This window comes from Arachis hypogaea, chromosome 1 (genome assembly GCF_003086295.3).
Source record: "Arachis hypogaea cultivar Tifrunner chromosome 1, arahy.Tifrunner.gnm2.J5K5, whole genome shotgun sequence".
NCBI lineage: Eukaryota > Viridiplantae > Streptophyta > Magnoliopsida > Fabales > Fabaceae > Arachis > Arachis hypogaea.
The window spans coordinates 405,882-428,700 of NC_092036.1; the positions used below are offsets into that span (position 1 = coordinate 405,882).

General features: G+C 40.2%; 1 protein-coding gene across 1 annotated transcript; it reads right to left on the bottom strand.

Moving 5' to 3' along the window:
- Positions 1 to 1,123: 1,123 nt before the first annotated feature.
- LOC112710819 (protein FAR1-RELATED SEQUENCE 5-like) lies at positions 1,124 to 5,301 on the bottom strand. Its single transcript, XM_072203483.1, has 6 exons — positions 4,924 to 5,301; positions 3,856 to 3,906; positions 3,020 to 3,756; positions 2,523 to 2,923; positions 1,340 to 2,241; positions 1,124 to 1,243 (listed from the first exon to the last, which is right to left on the bottom strand). The coding sequence occupies exons 1-6, from the start codon at positions 5,299 to 5,301 to the stop codon at positions 1,124 to 1,126; spliced, it is 2,589 nt and encodes an 862-aa protein (XP_072059584.1).
- Positions 5,302 to 22,819: the final 17,518 nt, after the last annotated feature.

A 22,819-nucleotide genomic window follows, 5' to 3' on the forward strand; every position in this document is an offset into this window, starting at 1 on the left:
TGGACCGAAGAACGTCAACTTTGTGAATGGGATGAGCTTTGTAAATTTCACATTTGCGCAAGTGTCATGATTGATCTTGTATAATTATTAATGTAAAGGTTCAATATACTAAACCAACTGATAAATCTATCCACAGGATTCACTCCAATCAGACAGGATGGAGTTGATGCTAGATATTATTTGTGGCCCGCACAATACATTGGTACACCAGCTCATTTCGTTATTGGAACAAAAGGCTATACCTGTTCGTCGCAATGAACCACGGAACAAGAAGAAGGACGTTCGTTCACCATACACTGCACCTAGTACACGGTCATTGATTGAACATGCGGAGGGATTACCGAAGGGGGCAATGCGCAGAGGGAGGAAGAAGTTGCTTAATTAGTATTAGTTACACTGAATTGAACTACTTTGTTATACTGAGTTTACTTACTGTTGACATGCTTAGTGCTTTGTTAATTTTCACATTAGAAAGACTTGATTCCATGACATTTTTTTTCCTACAGTACAATGACATGTTGGTTATGTTAACTAAAAATTATCCATGTCTTTTAGATTTGAGACTCCCAGATTTATAAAGGTTGTTTGGTAAAGCTGCCATATTTGTGCTTATCAAAACTGGTGACCACTAACCATCCGCCATAATAGCTAATCTGAACATCCAATAACTTACTAAAATGAACATCCAGTCTAACAAGGACAAATCCAAAACATAACCAAGTGATCACAAAATCTAACGGATAACCATCTTTGTTTATAGTAAAAATGAACATCTGAACACCTATATAAATGAACATCTACTTTAGTTCATCGAAAATACGTGAAAACAATGTCTATGAGGAATAGCTACGTACCGAAAAACTATATAGTCAAGCGTGTAGAAATCAGAAACAACTTTATTAAACTGTATACTAAGTTATAGAATAATCATCAAATATACATGTTATGCTTTAAGTCTACAAGAAATAAAAATAGTAAGATGCTTCGTTTTAACAAATGGAAAAATGGTTCTTGCAATCAATAGCATGTGGACCTTTGCAACAGCTGCCTTAGAACTTTGAAACTAACATGAATCCTATAAACACAGAAATGAGAAAATATACACGATCACAACCTCGTACCACTAATCCCATTTTTGGTTGAAGGAGCTTAACAAAGACATGAAACCACCGTCTTGTTTGGGAACATCCAGGCTAGAAACATCACAATGGTTTATATCTTGAAATGTGTGCGGACGAACCACCTGCCAAAAATTAAAAAGAAAAAGTCCAATATTTATGTTCTAGGATAGTACTATACCAAATAAACATACAAAGTTGGGATTAAGTAAAACATATACCGGATGTGAATTCTTTTGTTTTCTCCGTCTTGAATTCTTGATGGACTTCTCAAGGGCAGAGCCAAGCCTCTTACTCTTTGGCCTGCCCTTTGTGGTGACCTTCGATGGGCCTTGGATGTCATCAACACCGACATCATTCGAACTCTGAGAGCCAATGTTGGTCTGAGTCTCTGCCATGCTCTCGGACCTCTTTTTGGCACGGTGCGTAGCCAACTTGGCCCTTGTTTCTTCCAAAGCAACATGCAGCAATGCTGTTTCTTCATCATCACCGAGGAACTCTTGAGCAACATTATAGAAGTGTGCACACAGTTTCCTAAATGCAACATGACTCTCATCTGACCGACTGACATCATGACTACTTTTGACATACGTATGCTTGCACTTTATCTTCTTGCTCCATCGAGGCAGAATATAACAGGACGGTACTTTGTACACTTTATACGAATGGAAAACTTCAAGGCAGTGACAGCATAACACACCTGAACTCTCAAAAAGATTGCATTCACAACGAAGCTCATGTGTGGAACGGTCAAAGTGAACATCATACGGAACGCATAGAATAGTATCGTTGAGTAGTTTCTCCTCTTCCACCTTCACGCAGACCACTGGACCCTGTTCATCAACTGCAGAAACTCTGCAGTTAGCCTTCCTCACAAACTCAAGTTGAACATCCCTAAAAATGCTCGTGGTATACTCTTGCTGAAACTGTTTCTCTATAGGCGAGGTAGTTGCACAAGGGATAACCCCCCTCGAGTCTGCAGCATCATCCTCCAGTTCCCTCTGCTCCTTGACTCCAAGCACATTGTCATATTCATGAACAAATTGGACCAAGCTAGTTTTACTGTGTAAGTATCCACCGTAGAATGCGTGCATGCTCTCACTCCTCTGCGTACTCCGCATTCCTGCCCAAAATTCACCCTTGAAGTATATTGGGACCCACATGCGTCAGTCATCATACAGATCTACAAGAAATAAATAATACCAAATTAAGCATATAAAGCTTACACCAAACATATTACTAAACCTGAGAAATGAACATCCACAATAACTGATATATTAACCATCCAAATATTTACTATAATGAACATCTAGCTAATTGTCATCCAAACTTACTGATAAACTAAACATTCAGATGCCGACCAATTGCAATTAAAGCGCGAGAAGTAATCTTACAGAAACAAACCTGACAACCATGTGTTGTTATGTAAGTTGTACTCATCTATAAAATCAGCCCAATCATCTTCAAATGACTCCTCCGTCCGAGAGTTCCACACAATGTCGTTTAGGTCACCATACAAAGCTCCGTACCGGCGGTAACCCCCAAGCTTCGAAGGTAGCTTATTCATAATATGCCAAATGCACCACCGGTGGCGTGTGTCGGGTAAAGTATTTTTGATCGCACGGTAAAGGGATCGACATTGATCGGTTATGATACACTTTGGAGCAGTTCCCATGCACTTCACCCATTGGAGAAAAACCCACTCATAACTTCCGATTTCTTCATTCCCCAACAAAGCACAACCGAGGAGGGTCGACCTACCATGGTGGTTGACCCCAACGAACGACACAAACGGTAATCCATGCCTACCAGAAAAACCAACCAGATGTCAGAAATGCCAATCAAGATCAAAATTCGTATTATCAAGAAAAGGTAAAAACATCAACTTAACTAATACGTACCTATTTCTATTGTACGTGCTATCAACTGATACGACGTCTCCATAGTATTCATACGACGCCCTACACCTTGCATCAACCCATACTGCACTCTTAAATTTACACTTATCGTCCAACTTCACCGCGTAAAAGAAGTTCGGATTGATGTCCTTCATTCTCCTAAAGTAGCTCATCATCTCCCTGACATCCGCATTAACGTTGCTACTTCGGAGCCTTGCTGTTATATAATTTCTTAAATCCTTCTCTGAGAATCCCAAGTTAGAGGGGCCACCAGCCTCATTTGACAAAGCAAGGAATGTCTTGTTTGGTCGAATCCCAGCCTCATCATTATCCTCGATCACGCACTTCGCATGCATGGTCAACTTCCTATACTCATGATAGTGCACTGCCTTTTTCGGTGAACAAGGGTGAGAGTGCGTCAAGTCAGCCTTGAGCAGAACCCAGTCTTGCACGTCTTTATCAAATTTTACATATATCCTTGCCTTGCACCCAGCAGCTGAAATCGTATTCTTCCGTGTTGGTGCTTTAACACGAGACTCGCGGATCCCATCGCGATTACAGTATATAGCCTGGTTAATGGGAGCCTTTGTGATCTTGTCAAATGTTGTCGTCCTTATCTTAGTTGCAAATCCAGCTTTCTTTGCATAGGACACATAAAAGTCATGCGCCATCTGTAGCTGAGGAAATCGCATTCCAACTCTTGGTATCTCATCTTCTTGTAGGTTACCATGATCTGGTAACTGTATTTTATATTAATCCGAAAGAAAAATTAATTACCATTAGTCTTCAAATAAAACATGAACATTATGACTAAACAAAAGTAAGCTAGACTCCAGTACCTCATCACCAGGCTCCATCTCTTCACTTCCAACATCCATAACATCCGACAACTGCATACCCGATAATTTCAAAACAAACAGAGTAACCAAAAGGAGGAAGATCCTTATCAAAACTCATTTAAATAAAATCTCAAAAACAATCACCGAAAACACATCAACAGCTACAAAATCAAACCATGAGAATTATTTTTTTCATTTCATGTATTATTTAATTAATTTCAACCCTTTAGTTGTTTTTTTTTTTAATTCAATGAAAATTATGTAAAATTATTTCTTTTATTTGGGCTATTATTTAAGGGCCTTAATCTATCTTTAGTGGCTTCTTTTTTCACTCCATAAAAAAAATTCTTTTCCTGTATATTTAGATACACACACTCTTTTCTTCATGTGCAGGAAGAAAAATATTAAAATTTTAACATTATTTATTCCTATAAGCATGAAAAATATTAAAATAATATGCCGGAAGCATATGAGCATATAACGTTACAAATATGCAGTGAGCATATAAGCATATCATTACATGATTAAAACACTCATATAAGCATATCATGGTTAACATGTTGCAAATACAAATAACATTTCCTTCAATTCAGTAAACAAGTTCAGCCTCTGCATCACACTATAGTTATCTATTTTACATACTTGCATGGTCATCATGTAGATATAATATAAACACACTGTAGATAAAAATAAATTCATATAAGCATCCCAAAAAATTAAATTATGCTATCCCATCATGCATATAGGCACATAAGTCCATAATAGGATGATTAGCAAATGAAGATGCCATTTAACATGATGACAGCATAAATTCACATACAAAAACACGTAAGAAAATATACTTCCTGGATATAATCATATAACCATAAAATGATTACTTAATTTCAGCTAATCCTCAATGCATATAATCATACTATTAAAAATAAAACAAACATAACTTTAATTACATCTCAACTCATCGATTACAAGTGCATGTTTCAATAAGCATACAATCAAAAAACTCATTTATGGTAGAATTAAATGCGAAATAAACATCCATGGCAGAATTTGAGGATCCTAATTGCTCACCTTGTTTAACTTGTGACCATGCTCTGCGACATTGGCGGCTAAGTTTTCTTGTTCGTTTGATAAATTTTCAGAAACTTCAGAGGCAACACAAACTAACGGTTCAACTATATCAACCTCCATTAATGAATTTCGGCTAGGTGATGTGCATAAATGAGGACCCTCCATTGCAGCACGTTCTTCTTGCAATTCTGCCATTCTGAAGGAGTGAACACCGGCTGTGTTGTGTGCAGATGAGATGACGGCGCTATCGATCGTAGATGAGAGGGCGGCTGCTTTGGAAAGATCCTGCATGGGGCAGCCGTGCTGCGTTGTGTGCAGATGAGAGGGCGGCGCTGTGATCGTAGGTGGGAGGGCAGCTGCGTTGGAACGATCCTGCATGGGGGCAGCCGTGTGATCGTTGATGAGAGTGTTTTAACCTAATTAATTGATTAGAATCTATAATTACTAAATGGTTTTAAATTTCAAATAAGAAATAATACAAAATTAATTGATAACCCATTATTTAATTTAAATTTCATTTAAACCCCCATTGTATGCATTGTATAACTAATCTATTGTTTCCTCATACTTTTCCTTTTCCAAATTACTATTATAAAATGGTGTTGTCTGTGGTGGCTACTCCAATGTGGTGGCTATGATGGCTAGTGCGTGACTTTTATGAGAGTTTAACACTTGAGAAGTGTTGTTTTATTGACCGTACTTATGATCTTATTACACTGAAGTAAATGTGTTAATTGAATTGGGTAAATGTGTTAATTCTTTTTTTTGGTAATTAATGTGTTAATTCTATACGATCTAAAAATGTGCATTTCTACAATGAGGAAATATGTATTAACTTAAAATTAATTTTTTTAAACAATTAAATCTTGATTTTACTTTTTAATTATAACATTAATATTTTTTGTAATAAATATTTGAAATAAGTAAAATCAAAATATAAATTAAAAAATAGGTAATAAAAATTTAAAACTAAATAAAAACCTAAAAAATATGTATATAATAATAATAATAATAATACTTTTTATTAAAATTATATTATTTTGTTAATTTTATTTTTTATAGAATAAAAAAGTAGAATAAATAGAGAATAAGAAAAAATAGAAAAAAAAGATAAAAATAAAGAATAAGAGTGAGAATTTGTTAATTTTAGGAAAAAATTTATTTTAATTTTAATAAAAAATATCGGATGACATATTTTGATTTGTGAAATTATTAATATTAAATATAAATTATATATAGAGTGAAAATGGTAGGGAAAAATAGAAAAATGGAGAGAGGTAGATGAGAGAATTTAGGAAGGGGGTTTATTAATTTTGGAGAAAAATATTTTCTCTCAATTTTAGTAAGAGGGTATCATGTGACACATTTGGTTATTAAATTAGATAGTAATATATGAGATAGTAATATATGATACATAATATAGGTGTATTTTAATTTCAATTTTAATATTTTAATTTTAATTAAATGCAATTAAAAAATATCATATTGCATATTTTGATTATCAAATTCGTAATTAGTCATTGATAATGATATAGATAGAGTAGTTGAAGGAATGAGAGAGATAGAAAAAGGAAGAAAAAGAAAGGAAAAAATTTTTAATTTTGGAGGAAAAAATTTGATTTCAATTACAATGAGGGAATAACATATGACACATTTTAGTTATAAAATTAGTAGAGAAAAAGAAAAAATTCTTTATTTAAAAAAAATTAATTTTAATTATAATGAGAGTGTGTCACGTGACACATTTTAATTATAAAATTAATAAAAAAGAGGTGAGAATTTTTAATTAAAAAAATTGATTTAATTTTAATTACAATAAAAAAATAACATGTAATACATTTTAGTTGTAAAATTAATAAGATATAATAAATTTTCAAACGGCCATAAGTTAATATATCAAGATTGCCGTAATATTATACTTAATTATTTTTATATCTCATTTAATCACTTTAATATATAATGCCACATGTCAACTCTCAATTGAAAAGTCAACATATAGTCACCAATAGGCACCTTAAATGGAGCCACCACAGACGTGGCCTTATAAAATAACTAAATAAATAAGGAAGAAGTAACAAATAAAATATGGAAATATAATTAGATAATCCAAGTAGTAATATTTACTAGAATTATTATCTCAATATAAAATAGAGATGATTAATATATTTATTAATATTAAATATAAAAGTAAAAGAAAAGAGTACTTAAAATTATAGTTATCAGAATCGAACCGGTGATCGAACCAGTAAGGTTACTGGGTCACTAGGTTATTGGTTCAACCGGTGGGTCACTGGTTGAACCGATTAACCCGGTATAATTAAATAATTATGTAAAATTTAATTATTTTTTATTATAAGTACTTTTATTTTGTTTTTATAAAAATAGTTATCATTTTCAAATTTTAATACTTTATTAATTAATTTATATTTATTGTATTATTATATTATTATAAATAAAAACTTACATACAGTTAATTTTTATGTGAAGTTGATATTTAAAAATAGTTAGATGATTTGATAAGTTTAACTAAATATCATCTAATGATTTTCAACTATCAACTTCATCATATGAAGACAATTGCATGTGAGTCTTTACTTATTATTATATACTACAAGTATTTATTAAAAAAATAATATTAATAGATATCATATAATCATGAAAAGAAAAAATAATTTGTGATTAATAATTTTTTTTGTTTATCTTAATATATATATATATATTAATAAAATTTATAGTTAAATAAAATATAATTGATTTAAAAATGAGGGACTTTAAATTAAAATTAATTGAATATAAGTATAGGTTGGTAAGAAGCAATGCAGCTTGGTGGCATAATTACATGCTTCATGTGACAAGTTCGAACCCCATTGTAGCCATTTTGAAAAAATTTTCAAAAATGGAGCATGAGGAGAGCATGGTGGACTTGAACCCCATTGTAGCCATTTTGAAAGATTTTTCAAAAAACACAAAGCTTTGACACTTGGCATGGAGCATGAGGAGAGCATGGTGGACTTGCAGAATCCAGATGCGTCGTAGCTTCGCCTTCGGTTGGGACCGAGCGGTTCGGTCCGGGCCAGTTTTCACCGGTTCATTCCGAGTTTAACCGGTTCATTCCGGTTCTCGGCCTTGAACGGTCTTATCCTTGGACCGGACCGATATAGGGTTCGGTTTATCGGTTTTCTGGTCGAACCGGTCGGTCCGGTCCGGTTCTGCTAACTATGCTTAAAATACTTGTAAGGAGAGAGAATATAAAAGAGAGAGAGAACGTTGTTATTATTGATTATGTGTTGTGTGAAATGCATCAAACGATGTTTTCTATTTATACATGTAAAATGTATTCATTTTCAACCTTCATTTAATTAAGTCATCCTTGGTAAAGAGAGGTTCTTTGGAAATGGGCATCTAACTCATCCCTTATCACAACACTCCCCTTGGATGACCATTTAGGATTATTGCCTCGTTAAAACCTTCCTAAAGAAAAATCCAGTGGAAAAAAACCTTAGTGAAAGAAAAAGAGTACAATATCCTTTAGTGATGGGGACTGCCTCATTAAAAACCTTGTCAAGAAAAACCCAATGGGAAAAAACCTGACTAAGGAAAAAAGAGTACAGTCTCCCCCTCTTGCCGACATTATTTTATATCTCGAAATCGGCGCATCCCAATCTGATGTACCAATCTTTCAAAAGAAGATTTTGGGAGTGACTTTGTGAATAAATCTTCCAGATTATCACTTGAGCGGATCTGTTGGACATCAATTGTCCCTTGATTTTGAAGATCATGAGTGAAGAAGAATTTGGGAGAAATATGCTTTGTTATATCACCTTTGATATATCCGCCTTTAAGTTGAGCAATGCATGCTGTATTATCTTCAAACAGGACAGTTGGAGCTATCTTATGATCAATCAGTCCACATGATGACAAAATATATTGAATCAGACTCCTCAGCCAAAAACACTCGTGACTTGCTTCATGAATCGCCAGTATTTCAACATGATTGGAGGAGGTTGCTGCTATCGTTTGTTTCGTGGACCTCCATGATATAGCTGTTCCACCATATGTAAACAGATATCCTGTTTGAGATCTCCCTTTATGTGGATCAGACAAGTAGCCAGCATCTGCGTAGCCAACTAGTTGTGACTTGGATCCATAGGGATAAAGCAATCCCATATCAACCGTTCCATGAAGATATCGAAAGATTTGCTTGATTCCACTCCAATGTCTTCTGGTTGGAGAGGAACTATACCTTGCTAGTAAATTCACCGCAAATGATATGTTAGGTCGCGTATTATTAGCAAGATACATTAGCGCTCCAATTGCACTAAGATATGGTACTTCAGGACCAAGGATATCTTCATTCTCTTCTTTAGGACGGAATTGATCCTTCTCCACATCCAAAGATTTTACGATCATTGGGGTACTTAATGGATGTGATTTATCCATATAAAATCTTTTCAAGATCTTCTCTGTGTATGTCGCTTGATGAATAAAGATCCATTTTTTGTATGCTCGATCTGCAGGCCGAGACAAAATTTAGTCCTTCCAAGATCTTTCATCTCAAACTCTTCTTTCAGAGTTTTTATAATTGTTGGAATCTCTTTAGGAGTCCCAATGATATTTAAATCATCAACATACACAGCAATTATAATGAATCCAGATGCGGTTTTCTTTATGAAACACATGGACAGATATCATCATTCTTGAATCCATTTTTGGCTAGATACTCAGTAAGACGATTATACCACATTCGTCCAGATTGCTTTAGACCATATAAAGATCTTTGCAATTTGACTGAGTATAACCCTTGCGAATATTCATTGGATGGTTTAGATATCTTTAATCCATCAGGGACTTTCATATAGATATCCCTATCTAATGAGCCGTATAAATAGGCCGTTACCACATCCATTAAATGCATATGTAGTTTATGATATGCAGATGAACTGACCAAATAACGCAATGTTATCGCATCCACTACAGGGGAATACGTTTCTTCATAATCTATAACGGGCCTTTGTGAAAAACCTTGTGCCACAAGTCGGGCTTTATAGCGCACAACTTCATTTTTCTCATTTCGTTTTCTCACAAATACCCATCGGTATCCAACAGGTTTTACATCTTCAGGTGTACAGACTACAGGTCCAAAGACTTCACGTTTTGCAAGTGAGTCTAATTCAGCCTTCATGGCTTCTTTCCATTTTGGCCAATCATTCCTTTGTCGACATTCTTCGACTGATCTTGGCTCAAGATCCTTACTTTCATGCATGATATTTAATGCCACATTATATGCAAATATTTCATTGACAATTGTCTTATTTCGGTCCCATTTCTCTCCTGTAAAGACATAATTTATCGAGATCTCGTCATTTTCACAATTTTCAGGTACCTGAACGTCTTCTGGCATTAACATTATATCAGAATTTTGGACAACTGTAGGTGTCTCTACTATGTCTTTTTCAACAGGAATAGTATTTACCTCTTTTCGCTTTCGAGGATTTTTATCTTTGGAACCGACAGGCCTGCCACGCTTCTGGCGTGAATTTGCTTTAGTGGCTACTTGTCCTACTGGGACATCAATTCGAATTGGGGCATTTTCTGCCCTGCCACGCTTCTGGCGTGAATTTGCCTCAATGGCTACTTGTCCTACTGGGACATCAATTCGAATTGGGGCATTTTCCACTGGTATATAAGATTTGGTTATCCTCTTCGTATCGGAAAATACGTCAGGAAATTCATTTGCTATTCTTTGCAAATGTATAATCTTTTGAACTTCTAGTTCACATTGCCCTGATCGAGGATCTAAATGCATCAACGATGATGCATTCCAATTAAGTTCCTTTTTAGGAATCTTATTCTCTTCCCCTAATGTTGAAAATTTTGATTAATCAAAATGACAATCCGCAAACCGGACTTTAAATACATCTCCAATTTGTATTTCAAGATACCTCACTGTTCCGAGGGTTACCTGAAACGTGTAGCTCGGTCGTCTTGGAGAAGCCCGAGGTGGGGGGACTGATGACCCGAGCTAGATATACAGAGTGGTTGGTGGTTGTACCTGCAATGACACTCCGATGCTTAAGTTAGCATGGGTCCAAGCAGATATGTGTAGAATGTGGAATGTATGTCATACCTGGGTGCTCCAGTGTATTTATAGTAGTTGGCCGTGATCTTCCCTGGATAAGATATTCTTATCTTATCTTATCTTTGGGAGTTTTTATCTCCATCCTTGTAGAACCGCCTCTCCTAGGCCTTTTCGGCCTTTAGGTTTTGGGCTGCGTTCCTTTTGATGGGCCTTCCTAGCTTTATTGTCCGAGGTCCGACCTTAGGCGTGGGCCTTATGACGAGGTCGGACCTTTCATGAATTTGCCGAGTTGGAGGAGCCCGGTCAGGGTATGAACAGTGCCCCTGCCCGAGTTTGTCCTTTTTTTGGGAGGTCGAGCTCGGGCATAGTAGTTTTTCAAAAATTCAAAAGTGGCCGTTCCTGCATTTATTGTATTTTACCGTTTCTCCTCGATTTCCGTTCGGGCTCTGTGAAGGCATTATTTATTTGCTCCCTTCCTTTTTCTTCGTTTATTCTGTTCCTTCCTGTTTTTCTAAGTTTTCGCCATCTCTTTTTCGAGCACCGCTTCTTCTTTCTCTTTGTTCTTCTTCCCCGAATCTTTCCGTGTGCCTTTCCGGGGTTTCCTCTGCGCCGCCGTTCCGTTCTCCTTGCTTCGGAGCTTCGTCGTCTTCGTTTCTTTCTTCCAGGTTTGTTCCCATCTCTTTTCTTGTGTACATATGCTTCTGTTCTTTTGTGTGGCTCTTATTTGCTTTTTCTTTACGCCTGGGTTGCCCCGAAAAGAGGCGCCGCCATTGCTGTTGTTTGTATATGGGGGGGGGGCTCTTTTTTGTTCTTCTGGTATTTTTGTTCCTTTGTTTTGCTGAAAGGGTTTTCGCTGTCTGCTTTATGTGATTTTTGCTTGCTTTTGTATTCTTCTTTGTAGGTAAGAATTTTATGTCTCGAAAGGTTCTTCAAGCAATGTCGACCAAGATTCCAAGTGGTCTTGGTTGGGTAGACCCTCTTCCTCTAAAAGTCCCTTCTGTGGTAGATTCTGAGTATTTAGCTAGGTTCCGTATGCATTGTAGCATATGCGAAAATAGAGAGTCTGAGAGGGATTATGAACTAGTAGCCCCGGATTCCGAGGAGAGAGTGTGCTTCCCGCCTCTAGATAGTTCCGAGAAGCTCTTCTTTTATGCTTACGATTGTTTTTTCTCTAAGCTGAGTGTCCGACTTCCGTTTACCGACCTGGAGTCCGAGGTGTTATGGTCTTGTAACCTTGCCCCTACGCAGCTTCATCCAAATTCTTGGGTGTTTTTAAAGCTGTTTCAACTTTTGTGTCAGTTTTTGGGCGTCGCTCCCTCTATTTCTCTTTTTTCCTACTTGTTTGTGTTGACGAAGCCGGGGTCGGGTGGAGGGAAGGTGTCTTGGGTCTCTTTTAGGGCTAACCAGGGAAGGAAGTTTTGTACCCTTTATGATGAGTCCTTTCATGATTTTAAGAACTTTTATTTCAAGGTCCGGGCTACTGGAGACGTCCGACCTTTCTTTCTAGATGAGAGTGGGGAGCCTTCTTTTCCTCTTTGTTGGCAGGAGAATGTAGTGTCTGCTAAGTATACCTTTGAGAGTCTAGATGAGGTTGAGCAGGCTTTTGTGGGTGTGGTGAGCAGTTTATGGGGTCGGGCACCTCACTTGGACACGAAGAAAATGTTGGGAGATCCAAGCCTTCTCCGTTCCGAGTTAGGTAGTTTCCCGACCTCTCCGAGATTCCTCTTTTTTAGTATTTTGGTTTTGCTTGTTTTTTGGTGGAATTTCTGTTGTGGTAATCCTTTTCTTGTTATTTTTGCAGAGATGTCTTCTCAGGCGGATTCCATGAAGTTCCTTCGTCGGACGAAGAAGTCTGTGGCTGCTCGAAATATCGAGGCTGGGGAGGCTTCTGCCCGATCTTCTCCGCAGAAGACTACTGTGGGTGTTCAGACTCGGTCGAAGACTATTCCGAATCCCCAGTTCCGAGCTATAAATCAAGATCCTCCGACCTCTGGACCTGCTATCTCTTCTCCTCCTCCGTCCTCGGGTCCTCCTCCCAAGAAGCAGAAGACCTCTCAAGAGCTTGCGGGTGATAAGGATTTCGATGCTCTTGGTTGGATTGAACAGCATATTCTCCCTCAGACTTTTATTTCTACTGATGATGTGTCTATGGAGTACCATTTTCAGTATATGGCGCGGAGCTGTGTCCGGATGGCCAGTCTTCATGCTGCTATTGCCCGGGAGTTCAAGAAATCCCCCCTTGGGGCGACCAGCTCCCGACTTGAGAAGGCTCAGTCCGAGTTCGAGAGGATTGGTCAACTGAAGGCTGCCAGGATTACTGAGCTGGAGGCATCTTTGGAGAAAGAGAAAGCTAAAGCTACCGCGGCTGTGGCGGCAGCGAAGACATCTGAGGAGATGGCGAAGGCGGCGACGGAGAATTATACTCGGGTATATGCCGAGCTTGTGGAGACAAAGGAGAAGTTGCAATCTGCTCAGGATGATTTTTACGAGCTAGAAGGTCATGTGGCCAAGGGTATGGATGCTATGTTTGAAAATCTGAAGGCTCAGGTCCGAGTTCTTGCTCCTGACCTGGATCTGAGCTTATTTAGTACGGATAACGTTGTTGTGGAGGGAAAGATCGTTCCTGCTCCCAACGAGGATGAGGTTCCGGTGTCCGACCCCAAAGTTCCGGTTGAGAACCCGACTTCACCTTTGGCCGGGGATGGATCTGGTGTGGAGGTTTCAAACCGGGATGACGGTGCCGTCGATGCAGTCCCGATTTCTATGTTTCCTCCGCAGCCTTCTGTTGATGTGGAGTCTGGAAAGGACCTTGATCCTCTGTAATCTTTTATTTTTGGTTTTTTGCCCGGCCTGTGGGCTCTTTTTTTGGATGGTTTCTGTGAACGCTTTGGACGCCTTTCTGCTATTAGCTACTTGTAGTAACTTTTTAGCTTATTATGCGGTGTTTTGTTCGCGTTTTGACTTTTTGTTCCGCTTTTATGCTTTTTAGTTGTTTTTGGATAACAACTTTTTAGCTAGCGCTTGGAACTTTTGCTTTACCCTTTCTTTTGATTTCGTTTTTTCGCTTGTACTTTTTAGTTGTATAGCAACTTTTTAGTAAGCGTTTTCGAAATCTTTGTTTTCGTTTTTTCGCTTGTACTTTGTAGTTGTATAGCAACTTTCTAGTAAGCGTTTTCGAAATCTTTGCTTTCGCCGCTTTAAGGCTTCTTTCTTTGGATCCGGGTTTTTTCTCGGACCTCGGGCGTTTCGAGTACCTCCTTTTGTTGGGTCCGACCTTGTTGTTGGTCGGCCTTTTAAGTTATTTTTGTAATCTCTTTTTATTTGGCTTTTTGAGCCTTTTCAGAGTTACTTTATAACTTCTCACATTAATTTGAACCTCGTCGCTTTATCTTTGCCGACCTTGTGTGGCCTCTTGGCAAATGATTTTTTGCGTTTTGCCGAGCATAAATTAATGCGCCTTGGCGGGGTACTTTCTAGGATTTGTTTCATCATGAGGAAGAAGAAAAGAAAATAGAAAAATTTAATTAGTATTAAAAAAGAAAGAATATTTACAGCGTGTTTACCCTTGACTAGGTCGGGTGTTTTACTTTAACCGGGTGTCTCATTAAAAAACCTTTGTAGGGAAAAAGAGTACACCTCGGGTTAAATTTTTCTAGCTGTAGTACCGTCTTAGATTACAGGCGTGCCAGGCCCTGGGCAGCTCATTGCCTTCTAGGTCGGATACTTTGTAATAGCCTGTCCCTAAGACTTTTGTTACCTTGTAGGGTCCTTTCCAATTTGCAGCTAGCTTTCCTTCTCCCGACTTTTGTGTTCCGATGTCATTTCGGATTAGAATCAGGTCGTGAGTGGAGAAGCTTCGCTTTATTACTTTCTGATTGTATCTGAGGGCCGTTCGGCGTTTTAAGGCTTCTTCTCGGATTCGGGCTCTTTCTCGGACCTCGGGGAGGAGGTCGAGTTCTTCCTTTTGTGCTTGCGGGTTGCCTTCTTCGTTGTAGAAGATGACTCTGGGTGACCCTTCATCTATTTCGATAGGAATCATTGCCTCCATCCCGTAAGCTAGTCGGAATGGCGATTCTCCCGTTGTAGAGTGTGGGGTTGTCCGATATGCCCATAGTACCTGGGGGAGCTCCTCGGCCCATGCCCCTTTGGCCTCTTGGAGTCTTCGTTTTAACCCGGCCAAGATGACTTTATTTGCGGCCTCTGCTTGTCCATTGGCTTGTGGGTGCTCGACTGAGGTGAATTGCTGTTTGATTTTTAGTTCGGCCACCAAGTTCTGAAAACTTGCGTCCGTGAACTGTGTTCCATTGTCTGTTGTGATGGAGTAGGGGACTCCGAACCTTGTGACAATGTTTTTGTATAGGAATTTGCGGCTTTTCTGAGCCGTAATGGTGGCTAAGGGTTCAGCTTCGATCCACTTTGTGAAGTAGTCGACCCCTACTATGAGGTATTTGACTTGCCCCGGTCCTTGGGGGAATGGGCCGAGTAGGTCGAGTCCCCATTTTGCGAAGGGCCATGGTGCGGTGATGCTGATAAGGTCTTCTGGTGGTGCCTTGTGGAAATTGGCGTGTTTTTGGCAGGGGGGGCATATTTTCACAAATTCCGTTGTATCTCTTTGCAAGGTCGGCCAGTAGAACCCGGCTCGGACTACTTTTTTGGATAATGCCCGAGCTCCGAGATGGTTCCCACACATGCCTCCGTGGACTTCTTCGAGGATGTTCCTTGTTTCTGAGGTCGGGACGCACCTAAGGAGGGGATTTGTGAATCCTCTTCTGTATAATACGTCGTGAATTAGTGTATAATTCTGGGCGTCTTTCGTGAGTCTTTTAGCTTCTTTTCTTTCGGCGGGGAGAGTTCCCGACTTTAGGTAGTTGAGTATGGGGGTCATCCATCCTTGCTGTTGGTTGGATATATTTAGCGTTTCTTCCTCTCTTAGCACGGAGGGAGATTGTAAGGTTTCCTGGAGGAGACTTCTGTTGTTGCCTCCGGGCTTGGTGCTGGCGAGTTTTGAGAGGGCGTCTGCCCGGGCGTTTTGTTCCCGAGGTATGTGCTGGATCTGTATTTCTGAAAAGGGGCGTAATTGTGCCTGTGTTTGGTCCAGGTATTTTTTCATAGTTGGGTCTTTGGCCTGGTAGCTTCCATTTACTTGTGATGTGATGACCTGGGAGTCGCTGAAGATCGTGATTCTCTGGGCTCCGACCTCTTCGGCTAGCTTTAGACCTGCTAGTAGGGCCTCGTATTCGGCTTGGTTGTTCGAAGCCTGGAACTCGAATTTTAGGGATAGTTCTATCCGCGTTCCTTGGTCGCTTTCGAGTATAACACCGGCTCCGCTTCCTGTTTTGTTTGAGGACCCGTCGACATACAGGTTCCACGAGAGTGGGGTTCCAGGGGTCTCAGTGTATTCTGCGATGAAGTCGGCTAGATACTGAGATTTTATGGCAGTCCGGGCTTCATAGTGGAGGTCGAACTCGGACAGTTCCACCGCCCATTGTAGGATTCGTCCTGCCAAGTCTGTTTTTTGTAGGATGTGTCTCATGGGTTGGTTTGTCCGGACTTTGATGGTGTGGGCTTGAAAGTAGGGACGGAGCCTCCGAGCTGTGAACACTAGGGCGTAGGCGAATTTTTCTATCTTCTGATAGTTTAATTCGGCCCCTTGTAGTGCCTTGCTTACAAAGTATATGGGGTGTTGTCCTTGGTCATTTTCTCGTATTAATGCCGAAGCGACTGCTCGATGTCCGACCGAGAGGTATAGTACGAGCTCTTCCCCTTTTAAAGGTCGGGTTAGGATTGGTGGCTGCCCGAGGAATTCCTTGAATTCTTGAAAGGCTTTTTCGCACTCCGGGGTCCATGAGAAGGGTTTCCCTTTCTTTAGGAGTGAGTAGAGAGGTAGTGACTTTATTGCTGATCCTGCCAAGAATCTTGATAGGGCGGCTAGCCTTCCATTCAGTTGTTGTACTTCTTTGACACACGTTGGGCTCTTCATATTGAGTATCGCTTGGCATTTGTCCGGGTTTGCTTCGATGCCCTTTTGAGTCAGCATGAAGCCTAAGAACTTTCCGGCCCCTGCGGCGAAGGTGCACTTTGTCGGGTTAAGTCTCATGTTGTGTTTTCTGAGGGTACCGAAGATACTGGTGAGGTCGGTCAGCAAGTTTTTGTCTTCTTGTGTCTTTACCAGTATGTCGTCGACATACACCTCTAGCTGTAATCCAATGTGCTCTGAGAACACTTTGTTCATTAGCCTCTGGTAGGTTTCCCCTGCGTTCTTCAGCCCGAAGGGCATTACTACGTAGCAGTAGTTTGCCCTTGGGGTTATGAACGAGGTCTTTTCTTGGTCGGGCCCGTACATCGGGATTTGATTGTATCCCGAGTATGCGTCCATGAAGGAGAGATATCTGTAGCCTGAGGCTGCGTCTACTAAGGCGTCGATGTTTGGTAGTGGATATGGGTCTTTGGGGCAGGCTTTGTTGAGATCCGTGTAATCGACGCACATCCTCCATTTTCCGTTGGGCTTTTTTACCAGGACCACGTTTGCGAGCCACAGGGGGTATTTTACTTCCCTAATGAACCCTGCATCTAGCAGCGCTTGTACTTGTTCTTCTATTGCTTGCATGCGCTCGGGTCCGAGCTTCCGGCGTCTTTGTTGGACAGGTCTGGATCCCGGGTATACTGATAGCTTATGGCACATCAGGTCGGGGCTTATGCCTGGCATGTCGGAGGCTTTCCAGGCGAAGAGGTCGGAATTCTTCCTTAAGAGCCTTATGAGTTCCTCTTTTAGGCCTGCTTCGAGGTTTGCTCCTATGTTTGTTATTTTTTCAGGCGTGTTCCCAATATGGACTTTTTCGATTTCTCCCTCCGGTTGTGGCCGAAGATCTTCTCGGACTTGAACTCGCCCGAGTTCTATTGTGTTGATCTCTTTCCCTTTTAGGCTCAGGCTTTCGTTGTAGCATCGCCGCGCTAGTTTTTGGTCGCCCTTTAGAGTAGCGATTCCTTTTGCGGTAGGGAACTTCATGCAGAGGTGTGGGGTCGAGACTATAGCTGCCAGTCTGTTTAGGGTTGGTCGCCCAATGAGGGCATTGTATGCTGAAGTGACGTCGACTATAATGTAGTCGATGCTTAATGTTTTAGATTGCTCGCCTCTTCCAAAGGTAGTGTGTAGCGAGATGTACCCTAAGGGATGGATCGGGGTGTCCCCTAACCCAAATAGGTCGGTGGGATAGGCCTTTAGCTCTTTTTCTTCAAGTCCGAGCTTGTCGAAGGCCGTTTTGAACAGGATATCTGCTGAGCTTCCCTGGTCAATCAGGGTTCGATGTAAGTTGGCGTTTGCTAGGATGATGGTGATTACCATTGGATCGTCGTGCCCGGGTATTATCCCTTGAGCATCTTCTCGGGTAAACGAGATAGTAGGTAATTCGGGCAGGGGACTGTCTTCTCGGACATGATAGACTTCTTTGAGGTGTCTTTTTCGCGAGGATCTGGATGTTCCTCCGCCTGCAAAACCTCCATTTATCATGTGTACGTGCCTTTCAGGGGTTCGCGGGATTTGTTCGGCCCGATCTTCGTTATCTCCCCGCCTTCTCTTCCTGGTCTCTTCTCCTTTCTCTGCTATGTATCTGTCGAGTTTTCCTTCTCTGGCTAGCTTTTCTATAACGTTTTTAAGGTCGTAGCAGTCGTTAGTAGAATGACCGTAGAGCTTGTGATATTCACAGTATTCGGACCGATCTCTCCCCGCTCTCTTGTGTTTTAGCGGACGGGGCGGTGGGATCTTTTCGGTGTGGCACACTTCTCTGTAGACGTCTACCAGGGAGACTCGGAGGGGGGTGTAGTTGTGGTACTTCCGTGGCTTGTCCGAGTTGGGTTCTTCTTTTTTCTTCTATTCCCGATCCCGATCTCGGAGTGGGTAGGTTGATTCCTTCCTAGAAGAGTCTCTTAGTTGGGAGGTTTCCTCCATATTGATATATTTTTCTGCCCGCTCCTGCACCTCGTATAGGGAGGTCGGGTATCGTTTGGATAGGGATTGGCTAAACGGTCCCTCTTTTAGGCCGTTTGCTAGCCCCATGATGGCTGCTTCAGTGGGCAAGTGTTGTATGTCCAGGCAGGCTTTGTTGAATCGCTCCATGTATTCTCGAAGAGTTTCTTGGTTACCTTGTTTGATCCCGAGTAGACTGGGGGCATGTTTTGTCTTGTCCTTTTGAATAGAGAACCTGGTTAGGAATTTTTTGGTTAGGTCTTCGAAGCTGGTGATTGATCTTGGTGGCAGGTTGTCGAACCACTTCATGGCTGACTTGGTGAGAGTGGTGGGGAAGGCTTTGCACCGAATCGCGTCGGAGGCGTCGACTAGGTACATTCGGCTTCTGAAGTTGCTGAGGTGGTGACTTGGATCGGTGGTGCCGTCGTAGAGATCCATATCGGGTGGTTTGAAGTTTCGCGGTACCTTCTCTTTCATGATCTCTTGCGTGAAGGGATCATGGTTGCCTTCGGGGTGGTGCCGCGTTCTGTCCGGTCTTTCAGGTTGGCCTCTATTTTCCGTAGTTTTTCTTCTAATTCTCGGCGCTTTCGAGCCTCCCTTCTCAGATCTTGTTCAGTTTCTTTCTGCTTTTTTATGTCCTCTTCGAGTTGTTTTAGTCGGTCTTGTTGTGCCCGGACTGCTTCTAGAATTTCCGAGCTCTTCTCTCTTTCGGAATTTTGTGGATCCTTGTTTGGGGGTGATGTTTTTGGGTGATTCTGTTTGTTTCCTCCTGGAGTGCGTGGTGATAGAGGGCTGTCCGGTCGTTCTTCGGTGTCAACTTCATCCTCTTGTTCTGATGTAACGTGGTCATTGTTGAGAGGGTCGTCCGCCATGGTAAAGGGATGACTTCCAGGTCCCCGGCAACGGCGCCAATGTTCCGAGGGTTACCTGAAACGTGTAGCTCGGTCGTCTTGGAGAAGCCCGAGGTGGGGGGACTGATGACCCGAGCTTGATATACAGAGTGGTTGGTGGTTGTACCTGCAATGACACTCCGATGCTTAAGTTAGCATGGGTCCAAGCAGATATGTGTAGAATGTGGAATGTATGTCATACCTGGGTGCTCCAGTGTATTTATAGTAGTTGGCCGTGATCTTCCCTGGATAAGATATTCTTATCTTATCTTATCTTTGGGAGTTTTTATCTCCATCCTTGTAGAACCGCCTCTCCTAGGCCTTTTCGGCCTTTAGGTTTTGGGCTGCGTTCCTTTTGATGGGCCTTCCTAGCTTTATTGTCTGAGGTCCGACCTTAGGTGTGGGCCTTATGACGAGGTCGGACCTTTCATGAATTTGCCGAGTTGGAGGAGCCCGGTCAGGGTATGAACACTCACTATAGAGGGAGAATCATATCCAACATATATCCCCAATTTTCTTTGGGTCCCATTTTGGTGCGATTAGGTGGTGTAATGAGAACATATATCGCACACCCAAATATTCTTAAATGGGAAACATTTGGCTACTGGCCAAAAGCTAATTGCATAGGAGAGAACTGATGGTAACTCGTTGGCTTCAAACGAATAAGTGCTGCGGCATGTAAAACAGCATGCCCCCAAACCGAAGTTGGGAGATTTGTTCTCATAAATAAGGGTCTAGCAATTAATTGGAGGCGCTTAATAAGTGATTCTGCTAACTCATTTTGTGTGTGAACATAAGCTACTGGATGTTCAACACTTATTCCATTAGCCATACAATAAGCATCAAAAGCTTGGGAAGTAAATTCACCAGCATTATCAAGGCAAATTGCTTTGATTGGATTTTCTGGAAATTGTGCTTTTAATCGAATAATTTGAGCCAGTAATCTCGCAAACGCTAGGTTGCGAGAAGATAATAAGCACACATGTGACCATCTCGAAGATGCGTCTATCAACACCATAAAATATCTAAAAGATCAACATGGTGGATAAATAGGCCCACATATATCACCTTGAATCTTTTCTAGGAATTCAGGGGACTCAAATCCAATCTTTACTGGTGATGACTTTAAAATTAACTTCCCTTGAGAACATGCAGCACAACAAAATTCACTAGATTTAAGAATCTTCTGGTTCTTTAGTGAATGTCCATGAGAGTTTTCAATAATTCTCCTCATCATGGTTGTTCCCGGATTACCCAATCTATCATGCCAAGTTATGAATTCATTTGGGCTGGTAAACTTCTGGTTTACAATGGCATGTGATTCAATTGCACTAATCTTGGTATAATACAACCCAGATAAAAGTGGGGGTAACTTTTCTAATATAATCTTTTTTATTTAAATCATGAGTTGTGATACATAAATACTCATGATTTTCCTCATTCATTATTTCAATATGATATCCATTTCGGCGAATATCTTTGAAACTCAACAAGTTTCTCAGAGACTTAGTAGATAATAGTGCATTATTTATTATAAATTTTGTTCCTCCAGGAAACAAAATTATAGCTCTTCCGGAGCCTTCTATCACATTGCCTGAGCCAATAATAATATTAACATATTCTTCTTTTGGCACAAGATGGGTAAAATATATATCACTTTTAAGAATAGTGTGCGAACTTGCACTATCTGCAAGGCAAATATCTTCAGAATATGTCCTTGCCATTTTTCTTCAAAAACAAATGATAATAATAATAAAATGAGTAGAAGTACATGCACATTAAAATTATTCATATGAATACTTAGCAAACACACATATATATATATATATCAAACTATTCCATCATTGATCAAATAGTCAATATTTCCTTCAGAATCCTTAAAGAAATTAGATACATCATAATGAGTGGTGGAGTTCTCAGCCTCATTTGAAACAAAATTTGTTTCCTTTCCTTTGTCATCCTTTTTCAAAGATGCCTGGTAAAGATCGACTAGGTGCCTTGGGGTACGACAGGTATGAGACCAATGGCCCTTTCCACCACAACGGAGACACTTATCCTCTGTTGATTTATTCTACCCGATATTCCTTTCTTTATCCCACTTCTGGTGAGATCCTCTCTTTTGAACATAATTCTTTTTCCTTCCATAATTTTTCTTGTTATTAAAAGCTTGCCATTTACCTCTTATGGGGTAATGATTTGCCACATTTACTTTAGGAAATGGGGCGGCGCCAGCTGGGCGCGCTTCATGATTTTTCAATAACAACTCATTGTTGCATTCAGCAACAAGAAGGTAAGAAATTAACTCAGAATATTTTTTAAATCCTGTCTCTCGATACTGCTGCTGCAGGAGCACATTCGAGACACGGAAGGTTGAGAAAGTTTTCTCCAACATATCATGATCAGTTATTTTTTCCCCACACAATTTCATTCGTGAGGTGATTCGAAATATTGCAGAATTATATTCATTTATAGATTTAAAATCTTGTAGACGCAAGTGCGTCCATTCATATCGGGCTTGAGGAAGTATCACCATTTTTTGATGATTGTACCTTTCTTCAAGGTCTTTCCAAATATCTGCAGGATCTTTTAATGTAAGATATTCATTTTTCAATCCTTCGTCAAGATGACGACGAAGAAAAATCATGGCTTTAGCTTTATCCTTCTGAGATGCATTATTTTCAGCCTTAATGGTATCTCCAAGATCCATTGAACCAAGATGGATTTCAGCATCTAATATCCATGATAAATAATTGTTTCCAGATATATCAAGTGCATTGAATTCAAGATGAGAGAGTTTTGACATAATGAAAAATTTGTTACCTGAATCTTCTAAAATTTGATCAGAATCTCGTGCTGATAACGTGTTATAAAATAACTAATAAATAAAGAAGAAGTAACAAATAAAATATGGAAATATAATTAGATAACCCAAGTAGTAATATTTACTAGAATTACTATCTCAAT